The sequence below is a fragment of the Myxine glutinosa genome, chromosome 5 (genome assembly GCF_964187855.1).
Source record: "Myxine glutinosa chromosome 5, kmMyxGlut1.1, whole genome shotgun sequence".
Taxonomy (NCBI): Eukaryota; Metazoa; Chordata; class Myxini; order Myxiniformes; family Myxinidae; genus Myxine; species Myxine glutinosa.
The window spans coordinates 162,998,534-163,026,135 of record NC_136265.1 but is presented as its reverse complement, the minus strand read 5'-3'; the positions used below and the strand labels follow the sequence as shown (position 1 = coordinate 163,026,135).

Here is a 27,602-nt window from a genome sequence, read left to right as displayed (position 1 = left end):
TACTGTGCTCCCCTATGGGCCGGTGCTCCTGCCTCACACCTAGCTCGGCTTCACGCTGTTAAAACCAAAGCTTTCAGAATTATTGGAATCTCCCGCAATGAAGCTATCTCTGAGGGCCTTTCACTCACTCACCGCAGGCAGGTAGGTGGTCTTTCTGTCTTCTACCGACTCCTCTCCGGCCTTGCACCCCCAGCTCTCTCTGTGCTCTGTCCCCCAAATATTCCTACAGGTCGCACAAGATCTGCCAGCAACCCTCTGATGGTTAAACTGCCGAAATCTCGGCTCTCTGCTCACCTTCACTCTTTCATTCCTCTTTTCTCCCGCCTCTGGAACAAACTCCCTCACTCCCTTCAATCCCACTCCTCCCTCCAGGTCTTTAAAACAGCTGTTCACCACCATCTCTTATCTTCCCCCATCCAAAACCTTGATCTTTTCTACCCCCGCTAATTCACCCCAGATCCACCTTGTTTGAAATTCCAACTTCTTTCCTGGAAGTCCTGGCAGTGTCCATATGTTTTATACCTCTCCCACTGCCCCCTTCCCATGCCCCCCCACCCCAAAGCCCTCGCCCTCTCTCAGATCTCTCGATGTCTCCATGTCTCTCGGTCCCTGCTCTCAAATGTTGTGTTTGTGTCCTTCCCCCTCTCTCCCCATCTTGTCTACCGCTCCCGATGTTATATGTTTTATGTGTCGGTTTGTCTTTTTGTGTGATTAATGTTCGCTCTTTCACGAGCCTCGATCTTGTATACAAAAAAACAAACAAAAAAAAAGGTCTCAGGTAAGGCTGTGTCTCCAGTCGTTGACCTTGCACTGCACCAAATGAAATAAGATAGATCCCCTTTGGATGGCCCCAGAACCTCCATTGCCAACTGCATTACCAACTGCATTCAGACTCCATTACGCACGCGGTCAGCTCGGAGAAGAACGGCGTGGCCCACCCATCGTCATCAAGGGTGGAGCCCCGAACGACCAACCAGAGATCATGGGTATGGCTCAAGAGGCCGGGGTTATAAAACCCGTTGCATCAGCCCCCACCGCCAGATGATTGAGGGAGCCAGATGCGTGTCCAAGCTGAAATCAACCCTGCCGCGTGAAACCAGATATGTGTGCCTGCCGTGTGAAACCAGATACGCATGCCTGCCGCGTGAAACCAGATACGTGTGCCTGCCGCCGCCTTGCTCGCTGCCAAACCGGAGCGTGGACGTTCGAGCGGGACCTCGACGTCGCGCCACTGGCCCCGGACCTTCCTGCTCGCCATCTCCTTGAACCGTGTCCCTCTGCCAGCATTCCTACCATTGCCATTTCCTTCCATTCGTGTACGTGAGTTTGTTCTGTTCATGTTGTCCTGGGAATAAGTAAGCCTGTGTAGATAAGCTAAGAATTGCTCTGTGTCCTTCTGCTCCTTCCATATCCCTTTCTTCGTTCTTCTTTCTTCTTCGTTCTTCCTTTCTTCCTTTAGTCTTGTGTAAATAATAAAAAATATTTGTTCTTCCTACCTTTGCCTTCTTCTTCATGCTCGTCCGATCGTCCCTGTCTTTTACCCATTGAACACCTGTGGCACGATTTGGCCAATGCTCAGAATCAGGTTAGTCCATGTTAACGGCCTGCGTCGCGGCTCGCTTCGCTCGGCGTAATCCATTAACGCTGCGGCTCGGGTGGAAATTGTCTCCTCGCTTACGGCCGGCCTTAGTACGCAGGTATTTGGGACTTCATTGACTAATGACCCTGGCTACTGCCGACCGGGAGTCCATTACAAATAGTCCATTACAACGAGGATATACTTATTACCTTGGCGGGTGCGGGGCAGCGGTCCTAGAATATCCATAGCCACCCGCTCAAGGGGGGCCCCCACCTGATGTAATTGGAGGGGGGCCCTCATCCTCCGTGCTGGTCCCTTTTTGGCAGAACAGGCGTCGCATCTCCGACACCAGTCCTGTATGTCGCGCCCCATATTCACCCAATAGAACCTCCGGCGGACCCGAGATATTGTCTTTGTCCTGCCCAAATGGCCGCCGGAGCGGGTACCATGCACCTGTTGCAATATGACGTTCTTGAATTTGTCAGGGACTATCACCAGCCAGGAAGTTCTATCAGAGGGAACCTCCACCCACTTGCGATACAAGATGTTGCCTTTCAATTCCAGGGTCTGCCACTGAGCCCAATACGCCTTCGTTTGCGCCCCGAGGGGGGTGACCTCTTCCCCCTTTGGTCTTTGCCCCAATTTGACCCATTGGAACACCGGCCCCAGAACAGGATCCTCCTGCTGGGCCGTGCTCCAAGCCAACTCTCCAAATTCCTCGTCCGCGTTTAGTGGCAAAATTGGCCCTCTCACCCGGGTTGCCCGGACGACGAGAATCGGGGCGGAATCGCCCAATTGCTCCCTCTCCTCGTGTCTCGCACAAAATTTACAGTTTTCCCCCAGACAAGGACGCCGAGAGAGTGCGTCCGCATTACCATGGGCCTTCCCGGCCCTATGGGCCACATCAAAATCGTACTGCTGCAACTTTTCCAACCACCTTGCAATTTGGCCCTCCGGTTCCTTGAACCGAAGGAGCCATTGCAAGGAGGAATGGTCAGTTCTAACCAAAAATTTCCGCCCGTACAGGTACGGGTGGAAATGGTTCATGGCAGCCAGCATAGCCAATAACTCTTTGCGAGTGACACAATAATTTCGCTCGGGCCTACTTAAGGCCCGACTATAGTAACCAATCACTCTCTCCACGCCCTCCTGTGTCTGAGACAAAACTGCGCCCAATCCTTCCTGGCTCGCATCCGTGTCCAGGGTAAATGCCCCGTTGCTAGTGGGGTAAGCTAGAAGGGGTGCGGATGTTAGACACCCCTTCAATTTTTGGAAGGCCTCGTGGCACTCCCGTGTCCAATTAAATCGCGTCCCCTTCTCCGTAAGCCGGTGGAGGGGACGGGCCAACTCCGCAAATTTCGCCACAAAGCGCCGGTAGTAGGAGCAGAGTCCCAAAAATCCCCGCACCTCCTTGATGGTACGTGGTGCGGGCCACTCCTCTACCGCTTTAATTTTGTCTGGGTCCGTTTTTACCCCCTCGCGGCCGATCACGTGACCTAGATAGGCCACCTCTCTTGCAAACAAAGTGCACTTACTCGGGTTCAGCTTCAACCCTGCCTGTCTGAGGCACCCGAACACCTGGTCCAAATTAGCTACTGCCTGGGGGAACGTTTTGGCATGTACTAGGACGTCATCCAGGTACACCAGGCATGATTGCCATGGCATGCCGCCTAGTACATGTTCCATCAATCTTTCAAAGGTGGCGGGGGCGTTACACAAACCAAACGGCATCACAGTAAACTGATACAGTCCCTTACCTGTGGAAAATGCCGTTTTCTCCTTCCCTGTCCTATCCATCTCCACCTGCCAATACCCACTCTTGAGGTCCAAAGTTGAGAACCAATTTGAGCCCGCGGCATCGAGGGTGTCATCAATCCTTGGCAGGGGATATGAGTCCTTGAGTGTCACGTTGTTTAGCTGGCGATCGTCCACGCAGAACCACATGGTCCCATCCTTCTTTTTGACCAGCACAACAGGTGACATCCAAGGACTTCCCGAGGGCTCGATCACACCTGCGTCGAGCATTTTTTCAACCTGCTCGTCAGCTTCCGCCCTCTTGCTCCAAGGGAGCCGTCGGGCGGCCTGACGAATAGGCCGGGCCTCACCGGTGTGGATCTGATGTTTCACCAGGCCCGTACGTCCAATATCCTCGGTGGACAAGGAGAAGAGGTCCAAATGGGACCCAACCAGTTTGTGTAAGGCCTCCCTCTGGGTACCTCCCAACTCTACACTACTACGATTTACCATCTCGCAAATGGGATCGGGCCAATTCCTAGAACTTATTGAAGGCTCCCCCTGGGGCCGGCTCGGCTGGACGTTCTCGCCCCTCACTGACGCGACTTCTCTAACTGGGGTGCAGCCAGCTACCTTCGTGCCCCTCACTATAGTGCGTGGTTCTGTGCTAATATTAATTACTCGGACGGCCACCACCGGCCCGTCCGTTTTTACAAGGGTACGGCCCACGATTAAACCAGGTATGGATAGCGCTGCCACCGGTTCGACCAGGCCGCAGGATTCCTGCCATGTCGGGCGAGCTGACCATCGGGCCGGCACTATGGCCTCGGCCCCCGGAGGGATGGTCACGGCCTCAGGAGCCTCCAGCTCCACCCTCTCGGCCGTGCTCACCCCCTCCAATGGTAGCTCTTCCACTCCCCATCGCAGGATCCCCCGACTCAAGTCGATTTTACAACCGCTGGCAGTCAACAAATCCAACCCTATTAAGCATGGGTCGCACACCTCCGCCACCCAAACCTCTATCTCTTGCTTCACCGATCCCAACTTGAGGGTCACAAAACCACGCCCTATGATCGGAGCCGTTGCCCCGGTAGCCAACTGCAAACTATGATTTTCCAGACGCTGGATTTTACCCCAGCCGTCTGCACTCGAATTAAGGACCACGGGGCTGATGATCGTGGCGCTGGCTCCCGTGTCCACCACGGCGTCTACCCCCACGGCGGCAATTTTGCACCGAATTGTCAAACTACCCGTCCCAATTCGGCCACAATGAATGACCTGTCGCGTCAACGAGGGCTGCTCCCCATCCCCTACTGCCGAACACCGCCCTGCATGCCCGGCACGTTCTAGTTTCCCGGGCCCTGGCGGGGGGGTGTCTGAGGTCGGCTAGGCCGATCTATACGGGGCGGAGTTGAGGGCATCGGTTGGCGGGAAACGTCCCGGCGCGGAGCTCGACACTCCCATGCACGGTGACCCATCCGAGCACAATTATAGCACCTCACCTGGTAAGGTGCTTGCCTCCGGTATTCCAAATTCCCCCCCCTGTATGTCCGAATTGGGGTACTCTGTCGGGGACTACCGGGTGCCACCGCTGGGGCCGCCTGCCATGGTCCAGGTCCCGCCAGGCGCCGATCCACTAACCTCCGGACCATGCTCTCCAGGTCAGGGCCCCCGTCGGGGGCGGGCCCCCTTGGGGGGCCGCCCCCCATCACGGGCCCCATCTGACGCACCGCCACTGCGTGGCGCTCGCCTCCCCGAGCCAGGGGCCTCGCTGCTTCCCAACGGGCTGCAGCGTCGGCCGCCTGACTCATGGTCTGCGGGCGCCACATGGCGAGCTGTTGCCGGAGCTCCAGATCCGGAAGGGCCTGAATAAAGTGATCCAGAGCCAGGCTTTCCTGTACTGGGAACTCGCTGCCATGTCCGCGTGTGCAATCCCGACCGCGCGGCGAATATCGTGAGCAAGTTCCCCGATGGTCTCCTGGGGCTTGCGTTTTCGCTGCGCAAGTTGGGCTTTAACAAGCTCGCTTTGCTGTTCAATGCCGAACCGATTAATTAATGCCGCACGGAGGGCTGACAGGGTGAGAGCACCCGGTGGTAAAGCCGTCAGCACCTCCGCCGCCGCACGGCGCAGTGCCCCCACCAGGTGTACTCCACCTTCGTCCGGATTCCAACCGTTGCCTTTACACACGTACTCAAACTGCGCCAGGTACGCCCTCAAATCACTCTTGCCGTCATACGGCGCGAGTGGGACCTTGTGGGCGCCCGAAGGTCGGACCCCGCGCGTCACTCCTTGCGGGATCAACGCGGGACCAGCCCGTTCGGGCTCCCACAGTACGCTATTCCCGGGGGGCTCCCGCGCGTCCCCCGTCCCTCCAAACACTACCCCTCCTGGTGTCGATGCCTGGGTCGCCCCTCCGCAACCCGCTACCCACGCCATACCCCCACATCCTTGCTCACCAGCACCCCCCTCACTCCCCATAGCCAAACCTCCTTGCACACCTCCCCTGTCCATCCACTCCGGACCAGTCATACATCTTACCATTGGTCCCTCACGAACACCCGGGTCTACACCACCCCCCAAGCCGACTGAATCTCCCCTCACATCATATACATTGCCACTCACCTCCGTACCTCGTCGTCGCACCTCCTCTGCCACCTGCAAACTTTTTATTTGGTTAGTGAGCACCTCATCATGATTTGAACACAGGCCTTGTACATATTCCATGACTTCCTCCTTTATCTCCCTCTTAGTTTCCCTCCGTCTCTTCTTAATTTCACTCACCCCCTCTTCCACCTCCTCTAATTTTTCCTTTACCTCCTTCATCTCCCGGTGCGCCCCCTCTATCTCTTCCTCTAACGCCACCTTAATCGTTTCTATGTGCGTCCTCACCTCTCGGTCCTTCGTCTCCATTACTTCTGTCACCTCCTCCAACTTCTTCGTCAACCCCTCATGTACCATCTGACATTCCTTTTGTGTTGCTATTAATTCGTTTTTAATGTCCTTTTGTGTTGCTTTTAAACCCCCGATGATTGCAGTGTTCTTTTCCACTTGGTCCGCTAGTTCCCTTTGTCCGACTGTCAGCTGTTCTACTCCCTTCGTCAGACCCTCTATTCCCCCCTGTAACCTAGCCGTATTATTCCTCACCTCTTTCTCCATACGCTTCTCACCTCGCTTTACCTCCTCGCGTAGCCCCGAAACCTCCTCACCTACACCTCGTCGTATCCCCTCTTTCATCTCCTCCATCTCTTTTGTAGATGCCACCCTCATCTGTTCCAATTCATCCCTCTGAGCATCCAGTTTACTTTCTAACCCGATTTGCACCTCCTCTATCTGGTTCCCCATTCGTTTGATTTCCCTGGCAGATTGTTCCCCTATTTCCCGCAATTTGTCTTCCATCCTATTTTCTAACCCCATTAACCCATTTTTCACCTCTTTTATCCCGTTGTCTAACCCCTCAAAATTATTGTCTAACTTCCCAAATTTCTTGTCTAACCCCTCAACGGTACCCCTCGCTTCGTCCCTCATTACCCCCATTTGGCCCTCCAATCGCTCACCCTGAGCATCCATCCCTTTGAAATTATCGTCTGTTTTTACCATAAAGGCCATCATCTGTTTCATAAACAGGTTCCAATTCATTGGCATCTCGGGTTCGGCTACCGCGACCATGGGCGCGGCTAAATTTGGTACTGCTACGGTCACGGGCGCGGCAAAATTTGGTGCCGCTACACCCACGTGCGCGAGGGCGCCATTTTGTGCACCTGATACTCCCTCAACCGCCTCCTCATTGCTCCCCTCCATTTGATCCTGGGTTACTCCTAACCCCTCCTCTAGCTCACCCACCGGCATCCGATCGCCTTGACCAGCCATGGCGCGATTTCAAAATTCGGGTTTTTGTAAACCAACACAAATTTCCAGCAGCTTGTAATTTTGAGCGCGTTAAGCGCGCTTCGGGTCCGTATCCCACTCCCAGACACCAATTGTTACTGTCGCGGTTAAGATGTTATATTAACCGAGCGGTGGTGTATTACCGCGACCTAACACTAACAGTTCCCCCGATTCTTCCCCAACTCACCCGATTCACCCCAAACTTTGGCCGTATCGCACCGCAGCTGCCCAATCTGGAAAACTCTAAAACGACCGAATGCAAAGAGGAAAAGGAATAAGACGAGAAGACGGACAGAAGAGTAATTGGATTTATTATACACACAAGCAAGAAGAAAGCAGTCACGTTTATTTACAGACGAGATTAAATACACAGTGCAACGCTAGCTTACCTACAGTCTTAATTAACCCAGGGACAGAACAAACAAAAGACAGACTCACACGGGGAATGATGACAGGAATTGGCTGGAAGGAGAGGATGGCTTGGAGCTGTATTGTGCAGCACGATCGGCGCGTTTAGCAGCCGCCGTTCCTTCGCGGCCCTGCTCAAAACCGCCGTCCAGGCCCCAAGCGGCTGTTGGGTGTTGTTGCTGCTGTGGCCGCCGCTGCTTTTCCAGGATTACAACAGGCTTTGTGCTTTCTGGGATGTCCTCTCCTTGGATGTTCTCTATGTTCTCTTGGTCCAATCACTCCTCACCACCGACAACTCAACGCAACCAACGCAACCACTGACCACCACAACGCAACCACTGACGACCAAAACCACACAACTCAGCTCTGCTTCTTGGACCCTCTCTCTTCTCAACGGCTTGGGCTCCCTTTTGTCTGCCGGTAAAAGCTCATCTCCCAAAGCTTGTCTCAGCTTCTCTTTTGGGAGCGTCGCGCTGCGGATTTTAGCTGCGGTCACGCCTGCTCATTCCCTCCTCTCAGCGCCTCTCTTTCTTCTTCCAAGCTCGACTGCTTGGGGAGCGTCGCGCTGTGGGTTATATAGGCCCCGCCCCTCAACCTTTGCGAACCTCCCCGATCGCTCTTCCTCCGCCCTCTCTAGCCAAACCCCTGGCTCATGGTTGGTCGAGTGGGGCTGGCTCACTCCTCCCCTCTATGACGAGGTGGAGACACGCCTTTCTTCTCCGACCCTGCCTCGTGGTCAATGGCGGTTATTGGAGGGGAGGTAATTGCCAAACGACGAAAAGGGGGAATGGAGGTTTTGGGAATGGGAATGAAGGGAATCTATCTCTTTCACTGGTGCAATGGAGTACTTCAATTAATGGGAGACACAGCCTTACCCTAAAACACAGAATAAGATATAACTATCGAACAGGGGTATTCTATTATTGGCTGACGTGTATGCTTGTGGACTAATTATGGGATGCCCTTTGACCTTTACACAGCTCTGGAGGCAGGGGGCGCAGAATAAACAATAATAATAATTCACACAATCAAAAAAATATACAGTCCTCATATCCGCAACAATATATATATATATATATATATATATATATATATATATATATATATATATATATATATATATATATATATATATATATATATATATATATATACTGTATATATATATATATATATATACTGTATATATATATATACTGTATATATATATACTGTGTGTATATATATATATATATATATATATATATTGTTGCGAATATGGAATTTGGCCTCCATATCCGCTTGTAAATATTCCCCTATTTCTCCAATACTCCCCAACTTTCCCCAATCCCCCATTCCCTAGTCCCATTGCATGTAAATAACAATCAGTAGAGCCGACCTTCCCCTTATTCCCCCATTAAATGTCGTGCCCAGGTCCACCGCACCACACGTAGACAACTTTCGGACATCTTGCTAGTTATTCTTAATCTATGTCAGTTAAGGCCTCGTTTCCATTAATTATGACTCTTCGTTGCACCAGAATGTGATTATATGGCATCAGTAGTGAGTTTAGGACCTTTCCCATACCTCCTTCCATCTTCCACACCTCCTTCCATCTTCTTCCACAACAATTACAACAACAACAGAGGAGATGGCGGCGGCGCGGGGGAGGATGCGTCCTCACACCGGCTCGATTAGCGCCATTGACCACGCGCTCCACGGGGTTACCACGGAGGGGCTGGCTGTCAGCTCCTCCTCAAGGGCGGAGCCTGGTAACCCCCCGCACCCAATCAGAATGGCGGACCGATTCCATCTGGGGCGGCGCTAGCGAGCCGAGGGCGTGTCACTCCCCGCCGGATATACGCGGCCCCGCGCCGGATGTGACGTCAGATGCGCCCCCAGCTGGAGAAAGAGGTACCTGCGAGCGCTGAGTCAGATGCGCCCCGCCTGAGAAAGAACGTTGCCTGCGATCGCTGAGAGAGAAAGACCCGCCTGAGAAAGAACGTCCCCTCCGAGCGCTGTGACCTCCCCGCATCTTTGGACCGGACTGTACCCTGCCTTGAGCCAAGAGTGCACCTTGAGCCATCGCTACTTGCCTTTCCTTGCCATCAATCCCCGTGTGAGTCAGCCGTTGTCCCGTTTACCTGTCGTCTGTCCGGGGTTAAGATAAGCCTGTGTCTAAGTGCCCATCTTTTCTGTGATATACCTCTAGCCCCTGTAATCTAACCTTTCCGTACGAATATACTTGAGAATCGAAACATTGGTGTCTGTCATTATAATCCAGCCGTGTGTCTTCTTTTTCCTTATTGAGCCAGCGTGGCGCGGCTTCGTCAACGTTCGAGTACAATCGGGTAATTTGTGCGGACACGACGGCCATTCCGCTCGGCCCATCTTAACATCAAAGTCGTGTCTGTAACAATATATATATATATATATATATATATATATATATATATATATATATATATATATATATATATATATATATATGAAGGAACTGCGCTCCAACGCGAGTCGAAAGAATTGACGCGACCAAAGACGGAATTCGTCCGAGTTGCTTTATTGAAACAAAACAGCTCAGGTATTCTCTCAAGCCCGTTTATCGGGCAGCAATATATATACACATTTATGTCGGGAAGTTTGCCCGGCAAAGGCTATACCGGGCATGCCCGGGTGTCAAGGTCGAGCCTTGGAAAGGCGAGTCTGGACCTGCCCGGGCGTGTTTGGCTGCGGCCTGACAAGTCGAGGCTGGGCGTGCCCGGGCGCTCTGGGCGAGCCCTGGAAAGGCGATAGCGGGCATGCCCGGACGCTCTGGGCGAGCCCTGGAAAGGCGATAGCGGGCATGCCCGGACGCTCTGGGCGAGCCCTGAAAAGGCGGTAGCGGTCATGCCCGGACGCTCTGGGCGAGCCCTGGAAAGGCGATAGCGGGCATGCCCGGACGCTCTGGGCGAGCCCTGAAAAGGCGGTAGCGGGCATGCCCGGACGCTCTGGGCGAGCCCTGGAAAGGCGAGAGCGGGCATGCCCGGGAAAGACGAGACCGGGCGTGCCCGGGAGGTTCGGGCGTGCCCGGGAACAGTGAGTCCGGGCATGCCCGGGAGAGGCGCGTCTGGCCGTGTTCTGGCCGGTGCAAGGCGATTGTGTGCATCCAGCGGTAACCGCTACATATATATATATATATATATATATATATATATATATATATATATATATATATACATATACATATATATATATATATACATATATATATATATATATACATATATATATATATATACATATATATATATATATATATATATATATATATATTAGTCACTATGCGACCTTCATATCATCAGTGGAGAACCGCCAGCAAGGTGTCCCATACAGCTGCTGCTGCACCTTGCTGGGAGCGATAAGGCGATAAGATAAGATAAGTCAGGCGATAAGCGATAAGGCGGACGTGCATGGCGATGACGTCATGTTGTCCGCTCATTAGGTTGGAGAACCAGATTACAGATACCATTATATATATATATATATATATATATATATATATATATATATATATATATATATATATATATATATATATATATATGCATACATGTTAATATGAGCAGTAAAAGAACAGTGAGAATGAGAATTTTCCAAGTCCTCAATGCTAACTGATGAGAGTTTATTCTCTTTACAGAATGTGTAATTAAAGGGTCTATTGCCAATTTCTTATTTGTTTGCTTCGTTGCACGTTATGTTTGCCAGAAATTAAAAGTTTGATCAAGACCTTCATGCACAAACATGTTTAAGGCCGTATATATATATTGGTGTGCATAAAGCATGTCTTTCTTGTGCTCTTGCAGGAGTATTGTGGCTTTCGTATTTCTCATTTTTAAAACAAGAATTTAATATCAGTTAGCTTTTCAATAAACTGTCGGTTTCAACATTGATGGAAAACATATTGATTTCATATTTCAAACATATTGATGGAAAATCCACATGTCGATTGGTAATCGGCATTGATTGGAAGCCTAGGTGCTAAAGTCTTCAGTACTTCGGCTGATACGAAGAGGAAATGAGATCGGAAAGTCCGCAATGTTTCCTCGGATGCTTTGGCAAAAAGGGGAAGAGGGAAACAGGAAAACAAGAAAACCCACAAAAACGTCACCATCGCTTGCCTCGCCCAGAGAAAGACACACACTGACTCAGAATCACACGGACAGAGACAGAGGTGATTATGTTGCGGCCGGAGAAGCAAACGGTTTGACTCGATATCGGGGCCACTCAGGGGTTTTGGGTAGAGAGTATTGGGGTGGAGGAAAGGGCTTGTGGTGGGGAACTGTTACCAAGAGAGACGAGGCCACGGAACTTGAAAGGTGTAGGCCTCCCATATTGTTCACATAGACAGGTTAGTGCCACTACAATTTGCCTTTCTTTCTACCTGCCGTCTTTTGTTAACAATTCTGAGTGGCATACCTTTACAGTCTCTAACTTTATATTCGAACTTTTACAGAAAAGTATTTTACATTTGTTATTATTTTTGTTGTTTTAACCTTTATATGTGTATTGTGTAATGTGACAACTTGTCTTTAACACCTCACTCTTCTCCAAAATGTTCTCCGTTTCACGTTCTCCTTGCGCATTACCACGTTGCGGAGCCTGACATTGCTCTTAACTTCTTAATTTCACCAAATTATTTGCTCTGTTTGTTTTATTATATCCACAAAAGTAATGGTGATGGAAACGTGATTTTAAAAATTACTCTGGATGCTCATTTATCTACGCTACGATGTCTTCGTAGGAATGAAGTGGTCACCATTTTATTGCAATGACTTCAGAGTGCAATGCAAGACATTGTAATGTATAGTGATGTTACTTTTGACTTTGGCATTAACATTTACTCTTCTCTCGAATTTATTGATTATTTTAGGGAAAAAAACTCCACATTGAAGATTTTGAGCACTCTATTAACACAAAAACGAACCTTTGGTGCTATGTTTCTTGTTGTTTTTTGACAACAGAGCCATTATCTGTGGCCTTGCTCTTCATAATAGTTTTTCACAAAAGCAATATATTTACCTCCGCCACCAAAGGTGGATGGAAGTTATGTTTTCACCCCTGTCTGTCTGTCCGTTTGTGAACATAATATCTCAAAAAGTTGTGGACGGATTCGAACGAAATTTGGGAGAGAGGTAGCGTATGTGACAAGGGCGAAATGATTAGATTATGGTGAAGATCCGGATCCGGCTACAAGAATATTAAAGTGAATCTTCACCATTGGGAGATAGGGCCAAAAACTATACATAGCAGGATATCTGTGGACGGATTTGGACGAAACTTGATTGGACCGGTTGGGTGTCTGACAAGAACGATTAGATTTTGGTGAAGATCTGAATATGGATTCGAATTTGAGAATTATTTAATTTTTTGTGATTCTTCACCATTGGGAGATAGGGCCAACCAGGTGGAGGTATGCTCTCTACTGAGTGCCGTTCTAGTCATTTATGTTTTCCCTTAACTTACAGCGTCTATGAGTTGCTTTCAAAATGAAGACTTTCGAGAAATCTACGTGGATCTACGTATGTTTAAAAAAAAAAAAAAAATTCTATATAATTATATATATACATATATATATACAGTCACGTGAAAAAGTAAGTACATCCCATGTAAAGTTTTGACTTTTTCAACATATTTCAACATACAGCTATTTGATCTTCATTTCGACAATATTGATAGATAAAGGTGATATAACATAACAAATATCATGAAACATTTACATTTTGTAGTCCATTGTATAATTTAAATAAACATAAATGAAAATTTCGCATGTGGAAAAAGTAAGTACACCCCTACATTTATCACTACTTCAAATACCTAAAATTAGAATCAGGTGCTCCAGCTCAGGTGTAAATGATTAGAACATCGTTAGAGAGGATCTTGGAGGACATGTCCTATTTAAACCTCAGACATTTAGTTTGGTTTGCTCTTTGTTGTTGAAGTGTGCGGCGTCACCATGCCTAGATCAAAAGAGCTCTCTGAGGCCTTCAGAAAAAAGGTTGTAGATGCCTATGAGTCTGGGAAGGGATTTAAAAAGATCTCCAAACAATTTGAAATCAATCATTCGACTGTCCGGAAGATCATCTACAAGTGGAGAAGGTTCCAAACAACTGCCAACTTGTTCAGGCCAGGCCGCCCCAGCAAGTTCAGCCCGAGAGCAGACCACAAGATGCTGAAAGAAGTCTCTAAGAACCCCCAGTATGTCATCACGGGACCTACAGGTAGCTCTTGCCAATGGTGATGTCAAAGTGCACGAGTCTACCATTAGAAAGAGGCTGCACAAATTTGATCTACATGGGAGGTGTGCCAGGAGGAAACCTTTGCTGTCCAGAAAGAACATCAGGGAAAGACTAAAGTTTGCCAATGAACACCTCGGCAAAGACAGCCACTTCTGGAACAATGTGGTCTGGACAGATGAGTCAAAGGTAGAGCTATTTGGCCACAGTACCAGAAGACATGTTTGGCGAAAACCAAAGACAGCATTTGACCATAAGAACCTGATACCAACTGTAAAACATGGTGGTGGAAATATTATGGTTTGGGGCAGCTTTGCTGCATCAGGGCCTGGGCAGCACACCATCATAGAATCCACTATGAATTCTTCATTGTACCAGAGGGTGCTTGAGGATAATGTGAGGCCATCTGTCGGAAAGTTGAAGCTCAACCGAAGGTGGACCTTGCAACATGACAATGACCCTAAATATACCAGTAAATCCACCAAGGAATGGCTGAAAAGAAAGAAATGGAGGGTTCTGGAATGGCCAAGTCAAAGCCCGTCGAGATGTTGAAGGGATTTGAAACGAGCTGTGCATGCAAGAAACCCCTCAAACATCGCACAGCTGAAAGAATTCTGCATGGAGGAGTGGGCAAAAATTTCTCCCAGTCGATGTCAGAGACTGGTAGACAGTTATAAGAAACGCCTCCTTGAGGTTGTTTCTGCCAAAGGGGGCAATACCACCTATTAGAGCCAAGGGTGTACTTACTTTTTCCACATGTGAAATTTGCATTTGTGTTTATTTAAATTATACAATGGACTAGAAAATGTAAATGCTCCATGATATTTGTTATATTATATCACCTTTATCTCTCAATATTGTTGAAATGAAGATCAAATAGCTGTATGTTGAAATATGTTGAAAAAGGCAAAACTTTACATGGGGTGTACTTACTTTTTCACGTGACTGTAGGCCTCAATATACTGTATATTTGATGAAGTGGAATATGATTGCATTCTGCAAGCAGATTAATAAATCAAGTAAATCAGAATGAGCTCTTTATTTGACTGTTTACAACAACCGTATTAATTATAAATGAAAAAGATCAAAAGGTAAAAATAAAACTTGTGCACTCTACATGGTGTGGTTGCTAGGCAATCTAAGAAGCAGTGTTTGATTCGAAGCCAAACGTTAAGTGGTGGAACTGAAACTTGTCAACCAGAAGTCCAAAACAAACAGTGATTTTCATATTGTTGTAGCTGTTGCCACGTTGCACGTTGTTAACAACAGAGCCAATTCGAGTTCACATCCTGTTAAGTTAGCATCTTTCCTTTTTGATCGGTCGATTTAAATTTGGTAATTAATGATTGTGTGATATGCTCTGAGAGATTGATATTGTTTGTCTAATTTGGGTTCAATTCCTGATAGGACAGCAAATGCAGTACGATACACTATAACAGTCATTGTGTGCATTTTTAAAATCATCATCATCAGCAGCAGCAGCTGTTTGTTGGGATCGACAAGGACTAAACGCTTTTGATGCTCCTGATTCAATTTCCAAAAATCCAAAATTCCGTATCTCTGAGCCTCTTCACCTGACTCAATCTTGGGGATGGGTCCAAGTAAGCCTCACCTAGCTGAGTGTTTCCATCCCCCCCCTTTTTTTTTTTTTTTTTTTTTTAAATATACAAGATCGAGGCTCGTGAAAGAGCGAACATTAATCACACAGAAAGACAAACCGACACATAAAACATATAACATCGGGAGCGGTAGACAAGATGGGGCGTCCCTGGGCTCTGTATTTCGCTACCAGGATGAAGCAAACATACAAGGGGTAAATAAAATGAATATTTATTTTGATGTCTTTGGATAATTTATTTTGACAACCTCATCTGTATAGAGACTAGTTTACTACTTAGGGCCTTGTGTCTGTACTCAACTTGCCGGGACAAAGTAATCTTTCTTTATTTTCGGGTTTTCCAGTAATGTGGATCGTGAACAAAGGGAAAACATGCATTGATTAAAACATGTTCTGAATGTGTGTTATAACCAGGGTGCCTGTTACAGAAGTCCAACTGGATGTGTGAACGCGCAATACTTAAAATATGCACTTGACACCAAACGATAAATGTTTATGACTTTCTACCACTGTACACAGTCCATAAATGTCATATTGCATTTACGGACAGTAGAGAGTACTACATAGAAAGTACTAAACATGTAAACGTGTATACAGTATATATATGCATGTGTGCTCTTGGTGCAAAATAGCATGACTTTCCTTGTTTGGACTGTAGTGCAAAATGATCACCGTCGAATCAGGATGTGTTCCTCGCTGTGGATCTGGCTGATGATCAGTGTGCACTTCAAGGGTCTGTGAATCACTGGATTACATCAGACGAAGGTATATACCCCTTTTTTATGCCATCAATGGAAATTGTGCTTCCTTTTTAATGCTGCTGCAAACAGAGTTGGCCTTCTCTAAAGTTTTATATGATGGAAAATTGTGATTTATCCACTCATGATTGCCTCAAAGTCATTTGGTCTTTTGATCGTAAGTCGAGCATATTTGGTGATGAAAAGGTGTGTGTGTGTGTGTGTGTGTGTGTGTGTGTGTGTGTGTGTGTGTGTGTGTGTGTGTGTGTGTGTGTGTGTGTGTGTGTGTGTGTGTAAGAGAAAGAGGAAAAGATCAACATCACTTTTGCTGGATAGACACAGTCTTCGGACCATAAGGGATAACCAGGGGAATATTATATATACTTATCCAAAAATATTGGCACCCTTGCACTTTTTTCAAATAACTCACAATTTTCTCGAAAAATAAGTTGAAATTGACAAATGTATTTTGTCTCCATAATTATTTATTTCACTGTTAATATTACAGAACCTTTGTTTTTGATTCAGAACTTAATATATCCTTTTAAATCAGAAAATAAAAAGAAATGGTATTGACAAAATTATTGACACCCTGGACTTAATATTTGGCAGCACGGCCTTTGGACAAAATAACTGCAGTCAAGCGCTTCCTATAGCCATGAATGAGCTTCCTACACCTCTCTACTGGGAGTTTGGCCCACTCTTCTTGTACAAACTGCTCCAGTTCTCCCAGATTTGAAGGGTGCCTTCTCCCAACTGCTGTTTTCAGATCTCCCCACAGGTGTTCAATGGGATTTAGCTCTGGACTCATTGCTGGCCACTTCAGAACAGTCAAGCGTTTTGTCTTGAACCATTTCTGGGTGTTTTCTGAAGTGTGTTTGGGGTCACTGTCCTGCTGCAAGACCCACCTTTGATGGAGACCCAGCTTTCTGACACTGGGTTGAACATTGCACTCCAAAATGCCTTGGTAATCTCCTGATTTCATGATGCCATGCACACATTCAAGGCACCCAGTGCCAGAGGCAGCACAGCACCCCCAAAACATCACTGAACCTCCTCCATGTTTAACTGTAGGGAAGGTGTTCTTTTCGTTGAAGGCTTCATTTTTTTTCTGTAAACATGGAGATGATGTGCTTTATCAAAAAGCTCTAATTTGACTCATCTGTCTGCAGGACATTCTCCCAGAAGGATTTTGGCTTGTTCAGGTGTGTTTTTGGCAAACTTCAATCAGACTGTCTCGTCTCAACAGTGGGGTCCCCCTGGGTCTCCTACCATAGAACCCCCTTTCATTGAGTTGGTGACGGATGGTGCGAGTTGAAACTGTTGCACCTTGTGTCCAAAGGTCAGCTTGAATCTGTTTGGCAGTTGATCGAGGTGCTTTCTCCACCATTCGAACAATCCTTCGCTGCAATCTTCAATCAAGTTTTCTCTTGCGGCCACATCCAGGGAGGTTGACTACAGTGCCATGGGCCTTAGACTTCCTGATAACATTGCTTACGATGGACACAGGAACATCAAAGTCTCTGGAGATGGACTGGTAGCTTGGCTACAATCTTGTGTCTGACCTCCTCAGACAATTCTCTGGTTTTCTTTCTTTTCTCCATGCTCATTGCGGTACACACAGTGACACAAAACAAAAAAATGACTGCTTTTCTCTATTCAAACTGGTTGAATGAGTGATTTTTATATTGCAGGCACCTGCAACTCACCACAGGTGTGTTCAATTCCAAACTAAAGGAGAATCACCTGCTTGAAATCTAATTATTTCTAACACCTTCTAAAAGGTGCCAATAATATTGTCTGGGCCATTTTAGAATTTCTGTGTGGAATAAGCTATGGTTTGGTCATTTTTTCAGCTTTTTTTGTTTTGTTCCACTGCAACCGAAAGAAATACATATGTGGATACGAAAATATTATTTAATTTCAACAATTTTCTGGAAGAAATGATGCATTATTTGAAAAAAGTGCAAGTGTGCCAATATTTTTGGCCACGACTGTATATAATGTTAGGTCAGGCCATTGAAAGGATCAGACCATGCATCACCATTCTAAATTCCCCATAATAAAATTTACTCCTGTATGGGTTTTGGGTTGGGGGGGGGGGGGGGGGTGGAGGGGTGAAGATTTCACAAAATCCTAGAGGGAGGGGGAATTTTGTTTTGTAATAAAATTATTATGCTATTATCATTAGTTTTGTTATTACTTTTGTTGTTTGAAGCGGCCTTGGAAAAACGCAGTGGGAGCGGCAGGAACGGTCGTGTTAATAACTATGTTGGGTTATATAGACTCCAGTGGATCTTCGTTCAGGTGCGTTCGTCGACGCGATAAGCAGATATTGCCTCACGGCTGTCAGGACTCCTCCAAATTTCTTTCAGTTTAGTGTTAAACAGCAGTCGCGACTGTTTAAAAAGTTAATCATATCTGTTTGTGGTTTATATTTTTTACTTTTGGCAACGGTTTTCCATGACATGGCATGATAAGCTATTTATAAACGTTAACATGGCATTTGTCCAAGGAGGAAACTCTTGCAGAGGAGGTACATTATTAGTATTAATATTGCTTTCTTAATAACATTAATATTATCCTATTATTATGAATGTTATTACCTCCGCCACCAAAGGTGGATGGAGGTTATGTTTTCACCCCTGTCGGTGATAATTGGCAAAAAAAAATTATTTTTATTTTTGCAAGCATGTTGATCACTCCGGTTTGTGTGTGTGTGTGTGTGTGTGTGTGTGTGTGTGTGTGTGTGTGTGTGTGTGTGTGTGTGTGTGTGTGTGTGTGTGTGTGTGTTGCCAAAAAATTATAAAAAAATTTGCAAGTATGTTGATCACTCCGGTTTGTGTGTGTGTGTGTGTGTGTGTGTGTGTGTGTGTGTGTGTGTGTGTGTGTGTGTGTGTGTGTGTGTGTGTGTGTGTGTGTGTGTGTGTGTGTGTGTGTTTGTCCGCTCACTTATACTTTCCTACAGGTCACAATTTTAAAACGATTTTCCCGAAACTTCACAAAATGGTAGAGTTTGTTGTCCGACAAAATCCTATATATTTTTGAGATCAAAAGGTCAACATAGGCCAAAGGTCAACCACTTTTAATTTCTAAAATCCTCAATTTTCATCCAATTGACTTGAAATTTGAAGAGGATTTACACATCATCTAACTGAATTCAACCACCAACTATTTTGAGATCAGCATAGGCCAAAAGGTCAACATAGGCCAAAGTTCAGCCACTTTTTTCGAATTTCTAAAATCCTCAATTTTCATCCAATTGACTTGAAATTTGAATAGGATTTTCATATCAGCTCACTGAATTCAACCACCAACTATTTTTGAGATCAGCGTAGGCCAAAAGGTTAACATAGGCCAAAGGTCAACAACAATTTCAAATTTCTAAAATCCTCAATTTCATCCGATTCACTTGAAATTTGAATGGGATTTACATATCAGCTAACTGAATTCAACCACAAACCATTTTTGAGATCACCATAGACCAAAAGATCACCATAGACCAAAAGGTCAACATAGGCCAAAGGTCAACAACAATTTCAAATTTCTAAAATCCTCAATGTTCATCCGATTGATTTGAAATTTGAATGGGATTTTCATATCAGCAAACTGAATTCAACCACCAACTAGTTTTGAGATCACCATAGGCCAAAAGAGCAACATAGGCCAAAGGTCAACAACAATTTCAAATTTCTAAAATTCTCAATTTTCATCCGATTGATTTGAAATTTGAATGGGATTTTCATATCGGCTAACTGAATTCAACCACCAACTATTTTTGAGATCAGCGTAGGCCAAAAGGTTAACATAGGCCAAACAAAGGTCAACAACAATTTCAAATTGCTAAAATCCTCAATTTTCATCCGATTCACTTGAAATCTGAAAGGGATTTACATATCAGTTAACTGAATTCAACCAACAACTATTTTTGAGGTCATCATGGATCACAAGGTCAACATAGGCCAAAGGTCAACCACTTTTTTCAAATTTCTAAAATCCTCAATGTTCACCCAATTGGCTTGAAATTTGAAAAGAATTTTCATATCAGCTAACTGAAACCAACCACCAACTATTTTTGAGGTCAACATAGGCCAAAAGGTCAACATAGGCCACATTTCTAAAATTGTCAATTTTCATCAGATTAATTTTAACTTTGAAGAGGATTTGCATATCAGGTCACTGAATTCAACCAATAATTATTTTTGAGGTCAAAAGGAAGCTCTCAAGCGTCTTTGGGCTCCCTGAAAAGCGCTATATAAAATAAATGCATTATTATTATTATTATTAGTCAGTGCCATTCGACTTTGTTCTGTTTTGACAAGTGTCGCTCTATGAGTGAATTTTCAACTGTTTGTCCGTTTGTTTGTTTGTTTGTTTGTGAACAAAATATCTCAAAAGGTTGAGGACGGATTCGGACGAAATTTGGCAGGGATGTAGAGTATATGACAAGGACAATGTTATTATATTTTGGTGAAGATTCGGATCCAGCTACTAGAATTTTTCAAGTGATTCTTCACCATTGGGAGATCGGGCCAAAAACTATACATCGCAGGATATCTCAAAAAGTTATGCACGGACTTGGACGAAAATTGGTGGACAGGTTGTGTGTGTGACAAGGAAGAATCGATTCGATTTTGGTGAAGATCTGAATATGGATTCGGATATGAAAATTATTTAATTTTTTAATGATTCTTCACCATTGAGAGACAGGACCAAAAACTATATATAGTGGGATATCTCAAAAAGTTATGGATGGATTTGGACCAAAACTTGGTGGACCGGTTGTGTGAGTGGAGTGTCAAGGAAGAATCGATTCGATTTTGGTGAAGATCTGAATATGAATTCGGATATAAGAATTATTTAATTTTTAAGTGATTCTTCACCATTGAGTGATATGGCCAACCAGGCGAGGTATGCTCTCTACTGAGTGCCGTTCTCGTTACTTTTGTTATTAAAAGCCGCCTTGCAAAAACGCCACGATCATCCATTTTGATATGGCTATTCTCCTCAACACGTAATCCCCTTGGCGTGGAAACCCCCTTGTTGGGGTGAGGGGTTGGGGTGGAGGGGGGAGTTAAATCGCTACAACCTCCATCATGTAACCCCCTAGTGTCCCTGTCAAGTTTGGTTGCGATTGGATAAGTAACGACCGAATGTATCTCGGTCCGACAGACAGACAGACACCAAATTGCGTATTTTACTATGATTATGGCTCCCGTAGTTCCACCGAAATCAACGACGGTGATATATTTTCTTATTGAAAGGTAATGCCAAGATCTAGTTTAGAATTGTACATAGTGTCCACAAAGTCTTGTACCGGGTTTCATTACGACTAAAGCAATCAAGGCTTTGTGGACATAATATTTGTGAATTATAGCTGTATCCTCTTTAATAGGCTGAATAGGATAATTGATGAACATTTTGTAACAATATGAGAATACTCCATTAACCCTTTCAATCCAAGGAACAGCGACAGGACAGGATGAATGCCGCCCAGGCGACCGACGGTCATCATCGGTTATTGCACTCACTCAGATGTTGCTTACAAGACCTTGGGGGATCAAGGAGCAACAACAGAGGTACGTGGCAGAAAAAAACAATTGCTGCTGTACTCTGTTTTATTTTATTATTTTTCTCCGTGGTATAATTGCCCTTTAATTTTGTCCCTCATCCCTCACAGAAGGATTAATCACAATATGTCTTGTAGAGTCTACAATAATCACGGTGAACGATGAATGGTGACCCTTTAAACGCCACCTTTCAACAGAGTCCCGACTTTTCAGACCAATCTTGATCAGCTGAATTAAAAAATTCCTCATGTGGACTCAGGTCCGTTTCAAAAGTACGCACAGGGTATATATATGCTGAAACTTTTCATTAAAATGTCAATAATAGGGAATATACACGAGCTACCGTGCCTGTCCCCAAAGTAGATGGTACTGATAGTTATCTCAAAATCTTGAAAATCTTCAAAATGGCTTTCAATGAGATACAGAATTTGAAGTCACGGTTATGATTGAGAATTAGCGCCAGAAGAACTGCTCGGTGCAAGCATATGTTGCCTTGGCATCACCGGCACCTTAATTTTTACAATTACAATACAATTAATTTTAATTAATTAATCTATTTTAATTTTTAATTCATTAATTTAATTCTTAATTAATTCTTAATTCTTAATTAATTTTTACAATACAATTTTTCAGTAGTTTACAATTAAGATAAAAACATCCTGTATTTAAACATGAGTAACAACGCGCAACGGAACCCAAGTGCGTGGACTTCTTCCCCCAGCCACGGCAGATATCGCGGTATTTGCATAGAGTGAGGTGATTGGCTGCATCCTTTTTCAAATCAGATTAACAACTTAGAAATTTGTGAAATTTGGATTTTCACAAATGAAGCCACTTGGGAACGAAGCTTCTCTGCAATGAGACGGATTAGAAACTGGTTGTGCTCAACCATGGGTGAGGAAAGATGTTCTTCACTGACTCTTCTTCACAGAGAAGATGTGATTTAACTGTGAAGCAGATTGCAGAGGACATTACGGACGTTTAAACTAACCGAAGGGAAAAACGATTGTACCTACTTTAGTCATTAAGGTAAGAACAGTATTTATATTAAGACAATGTTTATGTATGTGTATCACCAGAGACATGATTCATAAAGTACTCAATTTCTTTTTTTATTTAGGAATTTGTTGTTATGCTCGTAGTAATATTGGTGGTAGCTGGTAAACATGTCAAACTAGAAAGCATCTGAAAATACAAAGCCCGTCAGCATCCGTTTGTATTCAGACGGCATCCTCTTCTTCTTCCGCCTGCTCAAAATAATGAAAACAGCTTTAAAAAAATACAAAATGAAAACTGATTATTTAATGCAGCCTTTACCTTTCATCTTTAGATCTAAAAAATAATCCGTTTCTAGCTTTCGATTGGTGAACTAATTATGTGACCCAATAAGCAACTAAAATTTCAGGTCAATCAGATGAAAATTGACAATTTTAAGTTTGATTGACAAAATCACCTTTTGACCAAAATTATTAATTTGCCTTCTCCATATTCTCATAATGAAGCTGTATTGAAAATTTGATGACAAAACTCAAATGGTAAAACAAGTTAAAGCCCGGACACACACACACACACACACACACACACACACACACACACACACACACACACACACACACACACCTCGTTTTTTCATTTCTGTTCCTCACAATTCTATCTCTCTTATTCACACACACACACACACACACACACACACACACACAAAACACACACACAAAACACACACACAAAACACACACACACACACACACACGCTGTGCCGGGGACGGCCTAAAATTAGGCCAAAACAAAAAACAAGGATGATTAAATAAAATGAACATAAACTGTATTTGTGTGAACATAAACTGATCACTGTAACTTCACTAACAAACAGTAATTTTGAAAGTCAGACCCATTATTAATTCTACCAACGGTACCCGCCCTATGGGCGGGGCTTCAATTGGGAAGCCCAAATGAAAAGGCAAAATACCAGAAATTGAAAGGCTTTTTTTAATTTTAAACGATTCATATAAACATCCGTTGAATGATATCACACGCAAATCATCAAAATCTAAACAGTACATGGCGCCCATTTTGAAAAAAGATTGAATTCTGCAAAACGGAAGCGGCCGCTGCACGTCTTTCTCATTGCACGTTTATGTGTGAAGAGTGCGCACCGAATCTGTAACACGGAAGCGGCCGCTACACCTGTTTCTCAGTCGCTTTGCACACGCTGCCATGTTACTCCGGAGGCGCACGTTTATATAGGAAGAGTTCGTCAGGAGTCGATCTACTCTCTCCTGGTACGTAGAATAAACAGTATTTGTAGAATTTCAACAAAAGCCACATCACTGTTCATATTAGTAAAAATTATTCCATCGTGTTTGGAAAAACTTGAAAATTGGAAAATTGGAAAACTTTGAAAAATTGGAAAATAGCCTATTTTACTCCCAGGGGTCCAGGGAATACCCACCCAAAATATCGTTGCGAGCAGTTGAGCCGTTTTTGCGGTACCTTCAAACGGACGGACGGACATTTGGTGAATTATAGTAAGATTAGGTCCCTGCCCCCCCCCCCCCTCCCGTGAGGGGGCGGATATTAGTTCGGCCGTGAGGGGCGGATATTGGACTGCGCATGCGAGCTCGGCCGTGAGGGGCGGAGATTGGACTGTGCATGCGAGTTTGGCCATGAGGGGCGTAGATTGGACTGCGCATGCCAGTTCGGCCGTGAGGGGTGGAGATTGGACTGCGTGTGCGAGTTCGGCCGTGAGGGGCGGAGATTGGACTGCGCATTCGAGTTCGGCCGTGAGGGGTGGAGCATGGACTGCGCATGCGAGTTCGTCCATGAGGGGTGGAGCTTAGACTGAGCTTACAAGTTCGGCCGGTAGACGATGTGAGGTCACTGAAGGCACTGTTTGCACAATCCCCAATTTTTCTTCAAATTCATGTTTTTTCTTTTTACATCAATTTGATTAACAATTTGAATCATTATTGTGACTTTGACCTTCTAGGTGTGAAAATTTATGTTTTACAGCAAATTTTTGGGGATCCCCCCACAACATTCAAATCCCCCCACAACATCTCGATGGGATTTCGATCCGGGCTTTGACTTCGCTATTCCAGAACCCTCCATTTCTTTCTTTTCAGCCATTCCTTGGTGGACATAGTGGTATGTTTAGGGTCATTGTCATGTTGCAAGGTCCACCTTCGGTTGAGCTTCAACTTTCCGACAGATGGCCTCACATTATCCTCAAGCACCCTCTGGCACAATGAAGAATTCATAGTGGATACTATGATGGTGAGCTGCCCAGGCCCTGATGCAGCAAAGCTGCCCCAAACCATAATATTTCCACCACCATGCTTTACAGTTGGTATCAGGTTCTTGTGGTCAAATGCTGTATTTGGTTTTCGCCAAACATGTCTTCTGGTACTGTGGCCAAATAGCTCTACCTTTGACTCATCTGTCCAGAGCACATTGTTCCAGAAGTGCCTGTCTTTGCCGAGGTGTTCATTGGCAAGCTTTAGTCTTGCCCTGATGTTCTTTCTGGACAGCAAAGGTTTCCTCCTGGCACACCTCCCATGTAGATCAAATTTGTGCAGCCTCTTTCTAATGGTAGACTCGTGCACTTTGACATCAACAGTGGCAAGAGCTACCTGGAGGCCCCGTGATGACATTCTGGGGTTCTTAGAGACTTCTTTCAGCATCTTGCGGTCTGCTCTCGGGCTGAACTTGCTGGGGCGACCTGGCCTGAACAAGTTGGCAGTTGTTTGGAATCTTCTCCACTTGTAGATGATCTTCCGGACAGTCGAATGATTGATTTCAAATTGTTTGGAGATCTTTTTAATCCCTTCCCAGACTCGTAGGCATCTATAACCTTCTTTCTGAAGGCCTCAGAGAGCTCTTTTGATCTAGGCATGGTGACGCCGCACACTTCAACAACAAAGAGCAAACCAAATTAAATGTCTGAGGTTTAAATAAGACAGGTTCCTCCAAGATCCTCTCCAACGATGTTCTAGTCATTTGCACCTGAGCTGGTGCACCTGATTCTAATTTTAGGTATTTGAAGTAGTGATAAATGTAGGGGTGTACTTACTTTTTCCACATGCGAAATTTACATTTATGTTTATTTAAATTATACAATGGACTACAAAATGTAAATGTTTCATGATATTTGTTATATTATATCACCTTTATCTATCAATATTGTTGAAATGAAGATCAAATAGCTGTATGTTGAAATATGTTGAAAAAGTCAAAACTTTACATGGGGGGTACTTACTTTTTCACGTGACTGTATATAAATATTGGTGACATATTGTTTGGATAAATTGTATATTTCTTCCTCTAAATATTACGATTGACAAAACCATCTATATTCGGGTGGATTCCACCAGAATATTTCGACTATGAATTTTGTTTATTGCCTAAAACCCCCACGTGCACACCCCAACCCCAAAAGTGCAAGTACCAGTTTTCACCTCTTTCCATGCATTGGCTCAGGCGTGTTTATAAGTGAAATGGGCACTTCTGAAATAATAGTACAGTCCGTACTGTATTATTATTTAGGATTTTTTAATTTTGATTTTGTTAACTGATGTAAATAATGACGGATTTAAAACTCCTAATGCTATTACACAAAAAGCTCAGTTAACCACATCAACCTTAAGTTTGCCTCTGTGGGAAAAGGCCAAAGCAAAATGAACTGTAGAAAGTAGGACAAGTACACAGACAAACACCCTGCACATGCTGTTCTTGTCTGCCAGTTGCTTTTGGTACAAGTCGCTACTGTCTGGAGGAGTTGGTCAGGAGGAATGCTGCCTTCCCACTATCGCTGATAAAGCACATCCTGGAGAGGTTCGAGCAGGTACGTCAATCTACTCACTACACAACTATGGCACATCAGGGGTATAGCTACTTCAGCAAAAAGCAAGATGTCACAATGGGATCAGATTGTTATTGGAATACAAAAGTTGTTACTTTGTTTATAGAAATAACCACAATGCCTTGCACCAATGTTGAGGTTTTCTAATGCATGGTATTTGCAAAAAAGACGATAGATATACGAGTATTTACCTACGCCACAAAAGTTGGACGACGATTATGTTTTTACCTATGTTTGTCATTGTCTCTCTGTCTGTTTGTCTGTCTGTGAACAGGATATCTCAAAAAGCTATAGATGGATTGAGACCAAACCTGGTGGACTAGTTGGGTGTGTGACAAGGATGAATTGATGAGATTTTGGTGAAGATCTGGATGCGGATCCGACCTATCAGTGGATATGAAACGTAAATTGTTTAGTCTGGCGGAGGTGTGCACTCGACCCAGTACTGTTCTAGTTTCACCTGTTTGTGTTTGTCAGTGAACAGGATATCTCTAGTCACCCAAAAAATGGGTGACTTGGAGGATTATAGTTGGCTGTGTGACAAGGACAAATTGATTCGATTTTGGTGAATATCCGCAACCGGTACTATAATTACCTCCGCCACCAAAGGTGGATGGAGGTTATGTTTTCACCCCTTTCTGTTTGTCTGTCCGTTTGTTTGTTGTTTGGTGTGTGTGTGTGTGTGTGTGTGTGTGTGTGTGTGTGTGTGTGTGTGTGTGTGTGTGTGTGTGTGTGTGTGTGTGTGTATGTGTGTTTGTTTGTGTGTGTGTGTGTTTGTTTGTCTGTCCGCTCACTTATACTTGCCTACAGGTCACATCACTCCGGTTTGTGTGTGTTTGTTTGTGTGTGTGTGTGTGTGTGTGTGTTTGTTTGTTTGTTTGTGTGTGTGTGTGTGTGTGTGTGTGTGTGTGTGTGTGTGTGTGTGTGTGTGTGTGTGTGTGTGTGTGTGTGTGTGTGTTTG

The 27,602-nt window shown here is 44.9% G+C and overlaps 1 protein-coding gene across 2 annotated transcripts in view; it reads left to right on the top strand.

The window, feature by feature from the left end:
* The first annotated feature begins 11,750 nt into the window (after nt 1-11,750).
* Nucleotides 11,751-27,602, top strand: part of LOC137426821 (phosphoinositide 3-kinase regulatory subunit 5) — a 120,308-nt gene continuing 104,456 nt past the window's right edge. The window contains exons 1-4 of one of the 2 annotated variants that reach the window (XM_078778973.1): nt 11,751-11,973; nt 16,135-16,241; nt 21,678-21,792; nt 26,523-26,623. In XM_078778973.1, coding sequence (XP_078635099.1) covers nt 21,696-21,792; nt 26,523-26,623 — 198 coding nt within the window. In that variant the 5' untranslated portion in view covers nt 11,751-11,973; nt 16,135-16,241; nt 21,678-21,695. The remainder of the gene's footprint in view (nt 11,974-16,134; nt 16,242-21,677; nt 21,793-26,522; nt 26,624-27,602) is intronic. The other variant, XM_068115749.2, reaches the window with a different exon arrangement.